This window comes from Ambystoma mexicanum, chromosome 4q (genome assembly GCF_040938575.1).
Source record: "Ambystoma mexicanum isolate Mex_15411 chromosome 4q, UKY_AmexF1_1, whole genome shotgun sequence".
Classification (NCBI taxonomy): domain Eukaryota; kingdom Metazoa; phylum Chordata; class Amphibia; order Caudata; family Ambystomatidae; genus Ambystoma; species Ambystoma mexicanum.
Window position 1 is genome coordinate 49,733,499 of NC_090928.1, and position 15,415 is coordinate 49,748,913.

General features: G+C 47.1%; 1 protein-coding gene across 9 annotated transcripts in view; it reads left to right on the forward strand.

The window, feature by feature from the left end:
- Nucleotides 1-15,415, forward strand: part of LOC138467448 (zinc finger protein 567-like) — a 359,879-nt gene that overhangs the window by 317,370 nt on the left and 27,094 nt on the right. For 6 of the 9 annotated variants that reach the window (XM_069607441.1, XM_069607442.1, XM_069607444.1 and 3 more), the window contains one exon: nucleotides 2,026-2,121. The exons of the other annotated variants lie outside the window; for them this stretch is intronic. In XM_069607441.1, coding sequence (XP_069463542.1) covers nucleotides 2,026-2,121 — 96 coding nt within the window. The remainder of the gene's footprint in view (nucleotides 1-2,025; nucleotides 2,122-15,415) is intronic. 9 annotated transcript variants of the gene reach the window in all.

Sequence of the window (15,415 nt, forward strand, 5' to 3'; positions counted from 1 at the left end):
GGCTTCAACTTCCACTTCCCCGCCGGACCGCGAGGGAAAGAAGTTTGCCTCCATGGGACGACGAGTCATCTCGTCGGCTGCGACGACGATTAAGGCGGCCAATGCCTTAGCGATTGTGGCCTGTTATGACAGGGAGCTTTGGTTCAAGATAGCTCCTCTGCTAGACTTCCTACCGGACGACAAGAGGGCGGAGGCCCTAGAGATTCTGCAGGAAGGAGAGGTGGCGTTGGATCACGCCATAACGGTGGCACCGGACATTGCCGATACCAGATTTGGCCAACTGGGCAACAGGGTTTGCCTCCGACGACGAGGATGGCTCAAGGCGACGGACTTTCGCCAGGACGTCCAGACCAGAATGTTGGACATGCCGTTTGACGGCAACAACCTGTTTGGAAAGACGGTAGATGAGTCCCTCCAGGCCATCAAGACAGACACGGAAACAGCCCGAGCCCTAGGAGTCCTTCAGCAATGGCGCCCCTTTCGGAGCTCTGGAGGCAGACGGGGAGCCTCCAAGGGATCCAGTGGCGGCGGCTCTACTTACCGCCAGGCGGCCCGCTCCTTGTCCCAAGAGGCCTACAGAGGTCGCGGCAAGCAAGGAGGGTCTTGCCGCCGTCGGCAAGGAGGCCAAGGCGGCAAGGCCTCTTCCAAGCAGGACTGAACCGGCCGGGATTTGAACCTTGTTCTCAAGTTTCTGATGGGTGCTCTGTTTGAGCCTTTGCATTCATGCCCTTTGAGACTGTTTACTCTGAAAACTGTATTTTTAGTTGTGGTCACTTCCGCTCGCAGAGTGAGTGAGTGACAGGCACTTTCAGTTAAGCCACCCTTCATTTTGTTTCATAAGGGCAGGGTTGTCCTTAGAGTTCGTCCTTCTTTTTTTCCGAAGATGGTGTCGGAATTTCATTTAGGCCAGAAGGTTGTTCTTCCGGCATTTTATCCTCCTCCACATCCTGGTAAGGAAGAGGAGAGGCTCCATAGGCTTGATCCTCGGAGAGCGTTAAGCTTTTATATTTCACGCATGTCCCTGGTCATAGTGGACAATCAGCTCTTTATTGGTTACGCTGGAAAGCGTTTGGGACAGGCTGTGACGAAACAGACTTTGTCTCGCTGGATTATTTTGGCTATCTGAGTGTTAGCGCTTGGCGGGTAAGGACCCACCGGACGGTTTACAGGCTCATTCTACCAGGGGTATGGCTGCCTCTACTGCCCTGCAGAGGGGTGTTCCTATTTGCAACACCTGTGATGCAGCCACCTGGGCTTCGGTACATGCTTTTGTACGTCACTATTCCCTCGATTCCATCCAGGGGCAGGATCTGGCCTTTGGCAAGGCGGTCCTTTACTCGGCAAATTGATTGGGCATGCTAAATTTCTGATTTGTAAATTCTTTTTCCCACCTCCTTGCATTGGTACTGCTTTGGGAGTCCGTCATAGATATGGAATACGTCGGAGGGCCCAATCCCCTCGAAGAACAAGTTACTCTTACCTGGTAACGTTCTTTCGATGGGATGGTCCGACGACGTATTCCATATCGCTCCCTCCCTACCTTCCCCGCTACAAAATTTCTTATGCGATTGCAGCTTACGTTTCCGCAAGGCTTTGTGTGTCAGACTGGCAGAAGACTGGTGGCACACTTTCTGGGAAAAAACTACAACTGAGGCTACGGGCGTCGGGTGTCGTGCGTCCTACTTATAACATCCAGTGACGTCGGCCGTCGGAGGAGGTCCTCGAGGGCGGCATATCGACGTCATCGGCGCAGGACGCAGACGCCGAAAGATTTTCCGAAGCAGCACAGCTGTGGTGATTACTGTCATAGATATGGAATACGTCGTTGGACCATCCCATCGAAAGAACGTTACCAGGTAAGAGAGTAACTTGTTCTTCTGTGGGACAGAAAAAGGGCCTGGCAACGTAGCTTGAAATTGTCATTTTTTTATTTAATTTGGCTGCTTCTCAGCCGCTTAAGTAAAAGTGTTTTATGAAGATGTTGTTTCATATTTTAATTTTGTACCACAATTGTCCAAATTCCAGGTTTTCAGGTTGACAAGCCTGCTTGTTTGGGAAATCTTAAATACCTGGGAGGCACACAAATCAAGCAAGAACCCTTGACTGAGGGAGAGACCGCAAGTAAGGAGTTTGAGATTTCCTGTGAAGTATAGAGTGCAATTTCACATTTGAGTGCTCTCTCTGTGGTCCGTTACATTTCCACCATCACAAAGCCATGGATTCTCATTATTTCGTAGTAATATTTGTTGCATTCATTTTTTGTTAATCTGTTCGCATTTCCATCTAGGTTTACACAGTATCCTCAACAGATAAAAATCCAATTGAAGAAACTAATTGCTTGAGGAGCAATTCTTAGGTGAATGAACATGCACAAGATAATGCTCTGATATCAAACTTTCTTAAACGGCCAATCAAGTGGAAACCATGAAGATGTAAACATTGATAAGTTGTTTTATGTAGTATCCTTTACTTGTGTATTTAGCGTTTCCACATGTTGTACTCTTCACAGTCAGCAAATGTAGAAACATACTTACCAAGAGCATTGGAGTCCGTTCTAACTTTTGAATGTTAGGGTACACACTGTTGAATATATAAAGCAGCAGCACTGTCTAGAAGTGGTTTTTACTCCTACTCGGTGACGATTAATTCAGTCATCTTCGCTGAATAGGATTACCCAGCTCGGCCTGCTGATGTGTCTGCACAGTTCATAGTCCACATTTTGAAACTATTTATGGGTGGAGGGTCAGGATTTGGGTGCCATTTAGCAACTGGTAAGAACAAGGTGACAGGCAGAAGGGTGACACAATAGGGGGGCTTGGGGAATGTGGAGAGGGCACAGAAGAGTGTGGATGGGGTTCAGGGGAATGTGGGCAGGAAGTAGTTAGGTGGGGTAAGGTAGGTGTCTGGCTGTGGTAGGGGTGGTATTGGGGGCCCAGCACCCTATTGAGTTGCATTTCGTAGACTAGTGAATGGGGACTGGGCGACTCTGCTGACTGCCACCAGTTGCGTGTTTTTTTGGCTACACAAGGGTTGTGTGTGGAGCCCCTGCACCCTTGTTCCGTCCCTAGCCTTGTGTGTCAAATATCTGAACTTGTTGGGCCCCAGAGACCATTAGTGCATATTGAACCCCACTATAATCAAGATCGATTTTTAGAATCCACCCTTTGGACAGATTGAGAGACAACCATATTCTGGTGAACGGGAAAAGACACCAACGTCTAGGCAAACTGTCAAGGTTGTGTGTCTGGGCAGTAAGACTTAGACTTGGGAAAGTGGTGAAGGGTTCAGTTAAGTTCACAAAACTCTTAATACAATTTTAGGTAAATTGTATGAAAATACAGTTTATTTTGGCCTTTGAAACTCGGCAATTAAAAACATCCACAGGTAAGTATTCTACAAAACATACACTACTATTCCCCAGTATGGGGTCTGGCATGGATTCACATGCTCATTCCGTTAGGCTGAGAATCCACTGTAAAAGAAAAAACACTAACTTTAAAACTGTATTTCGAATGGATTGTCCTCCCACCTATTCCTCATCTTATGATCATTCTCTCTCCAGCTGCTTTTTTTTTTTTTTTTCGACAGAGGGTACTGTGTGCAGTGTCTAGTTGATATCCCTCGAAGGCCTCAGTTCGACAACATCATAATCAGTAGAAGTAGGGCATTCAGAGCCCATTGGCTCCAGTTCTGTTTTTCCGAGCTAATTACGGAGCTCTTGAGTGAAAATAGTGATTTTTGTTTGAAAAATATCATCTTCGTCGACTCCCATCGACACCCAAGTCGGGCTTTAAGAAGTGCCAAGACTGTGAGTCGAAGATGTCGATCACTGTACCCCACTGCATATGTCGGTGGTGTTTGGGTTCCGGGCACCGTACTTCTGACCGTGACTCCTGTCAGGCGATGACCGAGAATGCTCTCAGGGAGCGTAAAGGTAAACTGGCGGTGGGGAGTTTAGCTTTGAAGTCTCCTTCGAAGAGGTCAAAAAAGACAGATGAGTCGAGGGATTCTTCCTGATGCGAAAAATCTCGATTGAGAAGTCGATCGTGCCATTCTTAGTCTTCGAAGAAGGCAAAGGGGCATCATCGGTCCTCTTCGACCTCCAGTGATTCCTTTACAGAGGTAATCGGGCCTCCATACGAAATCCGATTTCCCTGCAAAATGGGATGCATTTCGTAGTGAAATGCTGTGAATCTTCGAGAATGCGGCCTCAATCCCCTCGGACAGGCAGAAGAGCCATGCCCCAGTCGCTCTGCATAAGGACAACAAAAGGAAGTCGAAGACTAAATCTTCGAAACCAAGCTTGAACCCGGTGTTGCATCGAGAAAGTTCTCGGATCTGACAATAAAATTGTTGAGGGCATTGAAGAGTCAGGAACCTAGCCCATCGAGGGTTCCGTCGAAGAAGCACAAGACGTCAAACTTCGACACCTTCACCGACCCTGTCGGCATCAGAGCCGTCGACACAGACTAAATCGGCACTGATTTCGAAGCCGTAGTCGACGACTACTTCGACATAGTCGGAGCCTGTAGTGTTACAGGAAAAGGTTTACAAACCTTTACCTAAAAATGACTATTTTAAGTCTGTCAGCCATATGTGTGTGGAGGAACCTCCCTCTTATGACAATCCACCACCTTTTGGACTACAGTTTGGCACTCCTAATGTTCCAGAGGAACTAATATCTAAGTCCAGGCTCAGAGATTTATACAATAACCTTCAGTCAGCCAGTGGATTGGACACCTCAGCAGAGTTAGTTTGGCGAACCAGACCCTACTGAGCATGCTGACTCATACAGAAAACGTATGGGAAAGGTTATCACATTTTTTGTATGGGGTGGGCCCGCTCCATCTTTTGAGCAAGATGACATGATGGACATCTTGGACCAGGGTCCTCAGAAAGACCCAATTTTGCCCTTTCACGTGGCATTACAGGAAAGGGCCTAGGCAAATTGGGAGACACCAGAAACTGCAGCTGCAGTAAAACTTTGCAAGGAAGTGCAGACCATCCAGCAGTGACCCAGAGTATCTCACTAAGCATCCCACACCAGAAAGCTTGGTGTTTGTCTACTACATCTACCAAGCAGTCAGCTTACACAAAACGGGAGGAGGGGTCTGGGAAACTCTCTACCAGCACAAACACAGCCCATTAGCTTGTTCTTGGGTGGACGGCCCCTGGGAGAGTCTCAACCAAGTCTTTAGCTCACTGTTCTTTTTACAGAGAAGACATTTCCCCGCATATCAGCCTTTGTCCTGCCCAGGGGCAGTCCAGCACCGAAATGCTAGGCAGTGAGCAAGGGTTCCATGTATGGATTCCCCTGGTAACTTAGAGTGAGACCCAAAGTTACTTGGTATGCAAAACAGAGGGGGGTCTGGGAAACTCTCTACCTCGCTGCTCGGCACAGCTTCACCTCACTGATGATGCCCAACTAGGCTGAAACACGTGTATAGGGTTGCTGTGGTACTCTTGTTCAGAGGAGAATTGCCTAGCATTTTGGTGCTGGACTGCCCCTGGGCAGGACAAAGAATGATATGTGGGAACATTTCTTCTCTGTGAAAAGAACAGTGAGCTAAAAGAGACAGCTTCCTGGCAATCATCAAGGATGGTAAGGAGGCAATGGGTGAATGTCCCCAGTCAGGTTTGGATACTGCGGACAGCATCTGTAAATCCATGGCTGCTAGCACAGAGTTAGGAAAAGCTCAGACCTTGAAGGCAGCGGCTAAATCCACTAGACAGTCTCAACAACCCTATTCGGGCTCATCTGCCTGCAGGGGTCAGTTCTTTCGATTCTACTCCTCATTTGGAAGAGGACAAGCCGGTCAAAGAGGTCAGAGAAGATTCCCTCGTTGTTGACGAGGGAGAGGTGCTAAGTCAGCCCAAGCATTGGCAGCCCTGTCTTCAGCCGCCTCTTAACAACTCTGAGGTCTTGACCCACAAGATCCCGATGGGAGGCAGACTTGCTCGGCATCTGAACAAATGGCAGGCATTACTTCAGATGCTTGGGCTTTGGAAACTGTGGCCCACGGTTACTGTCTTCCTTTTCAAAAAAGGCCTACCGATCATCCACCAGGGAACAACTCTTTCAAAATTCTGGATCCGCTCCTTGTGCAGGAAATTTTGACTAGAGAAGGGTGCAATAGAACATGTACCTGTAGCGAAAAGGAATCCGGGTTGGTATTTCCCATACTTTCTGAGCGCCAAAAAGGACAGAGGTTTGAGACCCATCTTATAGAAACTTGAACAAGTTCTTGAGGAAGGACAAGTTCAAAATGGTTACCCTTTCTCAGATCCTCCAGGCTCTCCAACTCCAATACTGGTTGGTATCATTGGACCTTCAGGATGCTTCTTTTCATGTGCCAATCCACCTCAAGCACAAAGTACCTGAGGTTTGCAGTTGGTGGTTCTCATAAATTTTGAGTTCTGCCATTTGGGCTGACCTCCGCCCGAGGGTTTTCACAAGTTGATGGCGGTGGTGGAAGCAAGTCTCGGGAGAAGGGGGATTCAGGTCTACCCCTACCTTGACGATTGGCTGATCAGGACTCGTCCAACCGAGCAGGCCTGGGAACATCTCAGCATAACCTGCCACTTTCTTCACAAACTGGGCTTCTCCCTCAATTACAATAAGTCTTACTTGATACCATCCAAAAGACTCCAATTTATTGGGGCAGTCCTGCATACTCCTCGGGGAAAGCCTCGCCACCCAAGGTGAGAGCTCAACAAATTCTGTAGATGGTTACAAAATTTCAGAATGACCAGCATCTCCTGACCTTTGATTTTCTGAGGTAGCTCCTGCATTTTTCTGGTGCCAGAGGCTCGCCTGAGAATGAGATCCCTTCAATGGCCTCTCAGGACTCAATGGTCCCAATTCTCGGGCAGAATGTCGGACAACCTGCAAGTTACGAACAGAGTGGCTCAGGACCTTCTGTGGTGGGCTTGCAAAGATAACATTCTCAAGGTAGAATCTTTTTGGGAGCTATGGCCTGACATAACTGTAGTGGCGTATGCCTCACTCACTGGGTGGGGAGCCCACACCAGCAATCTCACAATCAGTGGCCGTTGGTCTCCATCAGAGTTCAAACTATATTTCTGATGTTTGTTGTTCTGCTTAAAATCACATGCTGTGCATATGGTCCGACATCCAGTGGTAACCGCAGAGTATTGCATCTTGTTTTTTGAGAATCGAAAGGGGACGTCGACATGGGCGTGCCTGTAACGCTATCCCTACGTGACGTGTAGTGTACCCAAGATCCCTCATGCGTCTAGGTCCCTCAGATTGGTTTTTTCCGCCCAGCATACTGGTCGCCTTATGCGGCGCTAGTCAGACATTGCTTATTGTCCCCTCGACCTTTGGTTGAATATATTATATAAAATAATTCAGATCACCCTATCCGTCCCTTTTATTTCGACAGTATTGTACGTTTTGTCCGCATCCAAAAGTTTGCATGGACAAAAAGTCCTAAAAATGCTACCACCAAAGGTTCGAACACCAAAAGTTCGAACCTTTGGTGGTAGCATTATAGGTAAGTATAAAAAAGGCTGCAGGGGTGTCCCACGCAACACCCCGCTCACTATACTGTGTGGTACAGTGAGTGGGTTGTTGCGGGGGACACCCTCGCAGAACACCCGAAAAAGAAAACGGGGGCTGCGGGGGTGCCCCCTGCAACACCACGCTCACTATACTTTACAGTATAGTGAGCGTGGGTTGCAGGGGAAACCCCTGCAGCCCCCGTAAAAGAAGAGGACCCTGCAGCGCCAGTTCCCGATCACGGAAGTGAAAGGTTACTGGTGCTGCAGGGACTCAATGTGAAGAAAAAGGTAAGTAGGTAAGTTTATGTGTTGGGTGGGTGTGTTGGGGTCTGTCGTGGGTGTGTTGTGGCTGTGTTGTGGGTGGGGGGGTTATGGGTATGTAGGGATTGTGTACGTGTGTTTGCATGGGAAATGTGCGAACCTTTGGTGGTTCGCACATTTCTCATGCAAGCTTTCCAGCCGCTGGAAAATCACTTGCGGTCGGATCACGTAGATCCATTTCGACAGCTGTTCCATATCTCCGCCAAAGACCTTCAGAACTTCGACAGACGGTGATCCAGTCTGCGCTGCAGACCACGTGGCCAGGCCTTCAGCCGGCCTACACAGTAGGGAGAGTGGGGTCAGGGTGGACATTTCTGTACAATCTGAGAATGCCTTTCTCTTTCCTTCCTCTTTCCCTTTTGGTCTTCGTCACTTACCCATCCTCAACTATGGAGAGGACTCCATTTAGGTTTTGCCCCATTTGTAAGGGCACATTTCCTTGGAAAGATGAGCACAAACTGTGTAACCATTGCTTGCCCCTCGATCACAAAGAAGGATGCGCGGCTTGTAAGCTTCTCCGCCGACATTGAAGGAGCGCAAAGTCAAGCGGTGGGCGGCCTACGGGATGTCCAAGATTGAGTTCTCCCCCGCTGCTTCAGCCACCGAATGTGACGACGGCGAGAGGTACGATCAGACCTCTGAACCGGAGATTGTTGACCTTTCGATGGAACGCTCTTGTTCCGCATAGTCTGTCCCCGGCCCCGCTAGGCACGGCTCAGGCACTGCTATGGGGAGGTCACACCCCGGCAACAAAGACTAACAATTACACAGCACTAAACACACAACCCCAGGTCAATCTTTGGCCAAGTCCCTGCAGCCACATATGCACCTAGTGACCGGGCCATCAAAGACAAAGGGTGCTACCCCTAATATAACCGGTTCCGTCGAGATGCCTGACAAGAATGCGTCCGGCGACCTCAGGGTTCCGGTTTCGCTGAAGAAGGCGATTGCCAAAGACAACACCGCCACAAAAGGCTGCCGCCGAAGACAAGGCCTCAGCTCTGCTGAAAAGGCCCCCTTCACAATCGCAGGCTGAAACTACGCACCTCACATCTGCGGAGGAGGTCGCCGACAGCTTAGCAAGGATTGTTTCTGCCAATTCTCAAACGGCAGTCAAGGGATTCTTTGAGGCATACGGTAAAGGCCAAGGATCAGTCGAGATCCAAGGATAGCCTAAGGGGAGTACCTGAACCCTCCCATAAGCCGAAAGAGAGGCACAGTGACGTCCCACCTCTGTCGGTCCCCAGGAGGAATTCTCTGAGGGCGAAGAAGGGATGTCTTTGACGTTGAGGCAAAAACTCGAAGTTTCGCAACAGAAGAGCGTCTTCAAGACCCTTTTCCACCTCTAGACCATTCTAGGTCTTCTTTGTGGACTAGAGAGAAGTTTGAAAACTGCATGGAAAGGCTGGACAGGTTTGTTTCCCGTTCAGAACAACCTACACCAAGAAGACCACGGCATGAGAGCCCTTCGAGCCCTGTAGCAAAATTCCCAAGGCTCTTTGACCCCTCTCCGGAAGAGGACATATACAACTTTGACCTAACTGAAGAAGACATTCCTGCAGACACTCAGCATGATCAATTTACCATTCCTGAGGGCATGCAGTATCCCATAGAGGGATGGGAGGAGAACCCGGATATGGGTGACCCTTAACCATGGCAGTCTCCAGATCCACAAGATCCTGATGCCTTATCTTTGGATTCCCCACAGACCACACCCACTAGACAACCCTCACCAGTGGATGATGAATTGATGTTTAACGTCATGTTGCATAAAGCAGCTGAACACTTTGATTGCCACAGATGAAGCTGTCCCTGAAACTGACTTGGTAGAGGACATCCTCAAGGTGAAGCCGCCGACCAGCCAGGCTATTCCTCTCTTCAATTAAGAAACGTCTAGCTCCCTCCTTAACACCTGCCCTCACAAGAGGTGTTAACCCAAGAATAGAAACTCTTTCGTCCTTCTCCCTCAGACCCTCTGTATATCAGAGGTCACTCCACACCAGACTCTCTGGTGTAGACTACTACAAGAAAGAGGGCAGGGGTCCCTTTATCAACTAGTGAGGCACCCCCTGATAAGGAAGGTAAGACTTTACTCCCTTGGGAAGAGGTTGCAGCAGCGTTTTAAACACGTATCGCCATCAACACGACCTTGTTGGCCAGCTATGCCGATGCTCAGTGGGCCATACTACAAGAAGGCATACAGAAGGTTCACGAACCACTGCGTACTTTTCTCCTAACCACTGTCACTGAGGGCAGACAAGTGAACCAAAGCATACTTAAGAACACTGTGGATTCTGCCGAGACGGCTGGTCGGTGCCTGGCTCATGGAATACTCCTGAAGAGACAATCGTGGCTACAGAACTCTAGATTGAAGCCAGAGACACAGGGGTCACTTATAAATAAACCTGTGGAAGAATCCAACCTGTTTGGGAAATCAATCGATGAGGCCCTCTAAACCACAAAAAAGGAGCATGACACCCTAAAACACTAGACCAAATTACACAGAGACCCTCTACAAGACGAGGATCTGGGTTCAGACGGCTTTTTTGTGGTCAATGCTTCCCTCAACAATACTCCTCGGGAAGCAATTGGAATTCTCCACAGGGAACCAGCAGATACACCACCCCGTATCCCCAAAGGGGTCGGTGTCGTGGGAAAGTAAGGGGCCAGAACTCTAGCCCTAGAGGCTCCCCGGCCTCCGGTTCAAAATGACCCGAAGTTCGAGGTCCCTTCCCATGTCAAGTTGGCCAAAGGACAGGTGAAAATCTTATGGCATTGAAGTATATGGTACTCTTAAATGGCATTGAGGCAAAATTAAAAAGTACATGCAAGAATAAACAGTAGAAGAAATTCACTGACACCAGCCCGTCTTGGACACATCGTGCAAGTAACCGCAAACTTTCCAAAAAGAAGTTTTGGGGACACAAAATATTCCTGCACTTCACGGTAAGGTGATGTGTGCAGTTTAAAATAAACCGGGAATTTCAAATTGGGTGACAATCTCCCTGCAGTGATAGCCGTTAGGACAGATCCGAGCCCCAAAACAATCAGCTTAGCAAGACAAATGAAGTAAAAAGGCTCTACTTGCCTCCAAAAGTCAGGACCGGTTTAAAAAGTGCGTGTGGAGCTCATAGATGTCTAATCATGACACAACATTTTCCATGCAGTTGTCACCTATCTGATTCCGATACTAGCTTTTCAATGGTAGGTGTGTACTTCTTTTCAATTTATGACTAGTTCTCATCACAAAACATTTAAAATGCATCAAGTAGTTTCAATAATGACATTTATTTGAACAATTTCCACTGCACCATCTGTATAACGCAGGGTAGGCCATGGTTAGTTGATCATTTGCAGATCAGCATTTACCTTCACGAGGGTCAACCACCACATCTATAAATAAGCTAAATCACACTTGAGCAATTTTGACTAACCCCTTTTTCTGGGCTATTCTGCCTTATCTTCATGGTGCCAACCGTTTCTAAAAAACAGGCCTACTGCTTGAGTAGAAGACTGTTCTGAGCTCTGTAAAGGAAATTAAGAGCTGCCCTGCATGAGAATGATCTACTTCTGCACAAATAGTCTAAACATCTGATCTATCATGTCGGATCAATTTGTAAACCAAACGTGTGCACTAAATGAAAGAACAGCAGTACTATCGTAATCGATAACAGTACGAATGGGTAAGAAGTGTGTGTTTGGAGGGGTGTTGGTTCCTGGCCATCTGAAATGACTGAACTGTCATCACTACAGATACCAGCATCCTTAGAGACTCTAATTGAATAACTAATTAGCAACCCCTGATAAGGTACACAGCCTCCCTGAAGATTGTTTGAGACAAGAAAGTACTTGGAGGAGAAAAGCAACAGAGGAATTGAACAGCAGCACATGGGATTCAACCCTGTTACCATTGCATATTGTTGGGATTTAACCCAGTTACTAATTGCATCAAGAATTTTTGACTGGGAACTAGAGTGCGCGCCTGACTTTCTTTTTTCATTTCTCTACTCAAATACAGTGGTTCAAAGGTGTTACCCCTCACATGCATGCCTGCTAGGAGGCTGCATAAAACATTTCACTGATTTATGGAAGGGCATAACATCAGACTGGTGGGTGTTGGGCACAGTGGTCCAGGGATTCTGCATCAAGCTACTTGCTTGCAGCCTACCTCCGCAAGACAGGAAAATGTCAAAAGGCCAAGAACTACTAAAGGATGTCGAGAACTTACTACTAACGAACACCATTGAATCTGTACCTCAACATTAGGTAAACTAGGGCATTTACCCACTTTATTGTTTAGTCTCCAAAACTGACAAAATAAAGACCAGTACTGGATTTAAGACCAGCAAACAAATATGTGAAACCCCCAAAAGCTTTGAATGACTACCTTTCAGGAAGTAATTGCCTTACTGAAAAAGGGTTATACATGACGACTTTGGACATGATAGATACATGCTTTCATATTTCCATGTTCCCCGGTCACTAAAGATTCCTAAAGCTCAAGGGGGAGAGACAACACTTCCAGTTCAAAGAACTAGCTTTTGGAATAGCATCAGCACCATGTGTTCATGGAATTTCTTGCCGTAGTGACAGCGCACCTATGCAGAGAGAGGACATACCAGTCTGTCTAGACAAATGGCTCATGGCAGGCTAGACACTAGCCGTGCCTCGAACGCACATAAAACACTAAACCCATTTCATGTACTAGCATTCACTGTCAATGAGACAGTTAAGTCTAGTCCCACCTCTGAAGAAACCATTCCTAGGAGCACCACGCCTCGGAATAAGCACTAGCTTACCCATCGGAGGAAAGGGTGCAGCCAACTCTTGCATAGAATCCCACCTACCAAGGTGGGTGCAAGGAGATCAGTACAAAAGTTAATTAAATTGCTAGGCACGATGGCTTTCTGCAAATACTTTGTCCTTGCGCACACCTCAACATACGTATTGTACAGCAGTGACTCTCAAGCCAGTCGTTGCAGATGGCGACTGGGGTGATCTAGTGGTTATAACAAGAGGTCATAAGTGTTCTGCCATGGTGGACAAGGCAAAACCTCTTAAAGGGAAGACCATGCAGACAACCACCAATATGGATAATATTGACTAACGACACATCACTGGTGGGATACGGAGCGGATTGCCCAGAGCTGACAGCCCAGGGAGCATGTTCCCCGAAGGAAAAGGAGAGCCATATAAACATACTAGCTATCAGCATGGCATTGCTATCTTTTCAGACATGATTAACCAACAACAGTGTGCTAGTTCATAAGGACAACACCACTGCAATGTCCTACATAAACAAGCAGGGGCGGGTGCGCGAATACTCTAGTTATATCCCTTCTAGCACAGAACATATCAAGGTGGCGCATCAAAAGGAATTGATATCCAAGCACGTAATATACCCAGGGAATTAAATACAAACTCATTCTAACAGATTTTCAAGAGATGGGAGCACCCCACAGTGGACATTTTCGGATTCAGGTTTGGTTTACAACTTAATCTAGGTACAGCTGGCGGAGTTAGCTGCCTATTCTACCTCTCAACGTAAAACAACCTGGTTGAGGCTACCAGTCGTTATCCTGTATTCAGGGGTTAAACTCATCCACCCTAAGGTAGCTCGTCCGATTTAGGATTGGCACCATAATACAGTTTTTAAAAAGTCATGAGAGTGCCTTTTGAACCTATGCATATAAGGCTTTCCTAAGAGTCCTCACTTGTAAGCTGGCTTTCCTACCTTACATCCGTTGGAAGAGTAAGTAATGTAGAATCACTAGCGGTTACATGACCATTTGTATCCATTCCCAAACATAAGAGTATTAATAACGCATCCATGATTTCCACCCAAGTACATGTTTAAATTCCATATCAACCAATCTAATTACCTTGTTTCCTCCCTGACCCTCAGAGTAGGTGAGAAAAAAACCTTACACACATTAGACCTGCGCAGAGCAGTGATTTTTCTAACTTAAAGCAAAAAAAATGAAAATAAGATATATCTTTGTTTTGTTTGCGGCAGGCCGAGAAAGGATTCCCATCACTAAGACCACTATATCAAGATGGATTGTCAAATCTATTTAACTGTTACTCACTAGCACATAAACCACTACCAATAACTCCAATATCTCACTCCACCTGCAACACTAGGGCAACATTTACCTTCATTGCTAATATCCCTCTAGAAGATATCTGCAAAGCTGCACCATGGAGCTCAGTACATAACATTTGCCTGACACTGTTGTGTAAACACCCAAACAATAGCAGATTTGATTGGGGCAAGCAAGTCTTAAACATTTATTCTTTTCTGTTCCTGCATCTCACCAACCACCTGACTCAAGTACTGCTTGCTAATCTGTGCATAGCATGTGAATATAAGTAGATTCACAAGCTCCAGAAAACCAATGTTACTTATCAAGTTATCCTTTTTATGTAGCTTGTCTGCTTAGAAGCACGTGCCCACCCAACCTCCCCGCAAGGGAGAAGTGGAACAGTGGGTATAAAGAATATTGCTCAGTTGCAGTAGAAATGACAGGTCTATGTGATATTACCGCATTTAAAAGGACGAACACAAAAAAGACGGATTTCTTTCGACTGTTTTTGTGTTGGCTTTTAAATGCGGCAATACCACTCATATGTGGCAGGGGTTGACAGCTCAATTTAGAATGACCGCTCTGTGCGGTCACAGAGCGTTCATTCTATATTATCTTTCTTTACACAGTTAGGACCGAAATAACGTACTTGGGGCAGAAAAAACAAACCATCTGATGTCGGAGCATGAAGGAATGTTCGTCCCTGTACACGCAGGATAGGCATGGTGTTATAAGACTGCCCTTGTTGATGCCCAGGTTTTTGAATTTAAAAAAAAAGTAATCCTCCGAGCCAACTACTAGATGGTGGACTCTGCATTGAATGTGATTCTGAGCCAATACAAGTTACAGAAAGAAGATTACTGGGTAAGTAATATTTGTCATATTAGGTACGCCCAGGTCGGCAAGTTGACCTTGTCAAGAGAGGATGGGAACCCCTCTCGACTTGGGGGGGGGGGGGGGGGTGGGAGGCCAACCAAATTAGAAACCAGAGCCAGTCCTACCCTAGAGTGGGCAAATGGCAGTTGGGAGGGATTCAATCCTGGTCTTCATATAGTGCCAGTTTGCCTGTCTAAAGTACCAATGACCATCCCACAATACCTTTCTCGCATGATTCTGGCCAAGTGTTTTTTTCTGAGTAAACTACATCGGTCCGCATCCCCAGCGAGGAGAAGCATCTTTACCGATCAGTTTCCCCGAGTGAGCGAGAGCCCGATAATAGCAATTTACCATATTTTGGAGATTACAGCGATCCATGACCTGGGAATCAGCAACTCAACAGAGGAAAGCCGCTGCATGAACCAGAAGCAGCAGAGGACAGTATGCGCACAGAGTACTATACTATGTGGTGTCCCTGCTTACCTGGGAGAGAAATGTGGAAGGGATCCCCAGTCAAAGCAGCGAGTGGACAGGCTGACCATGCCCTCACACAAACTGAGCTTTAGACTGCATAACACACCAATGAGGCCGCCATTGCCTGAAATGTT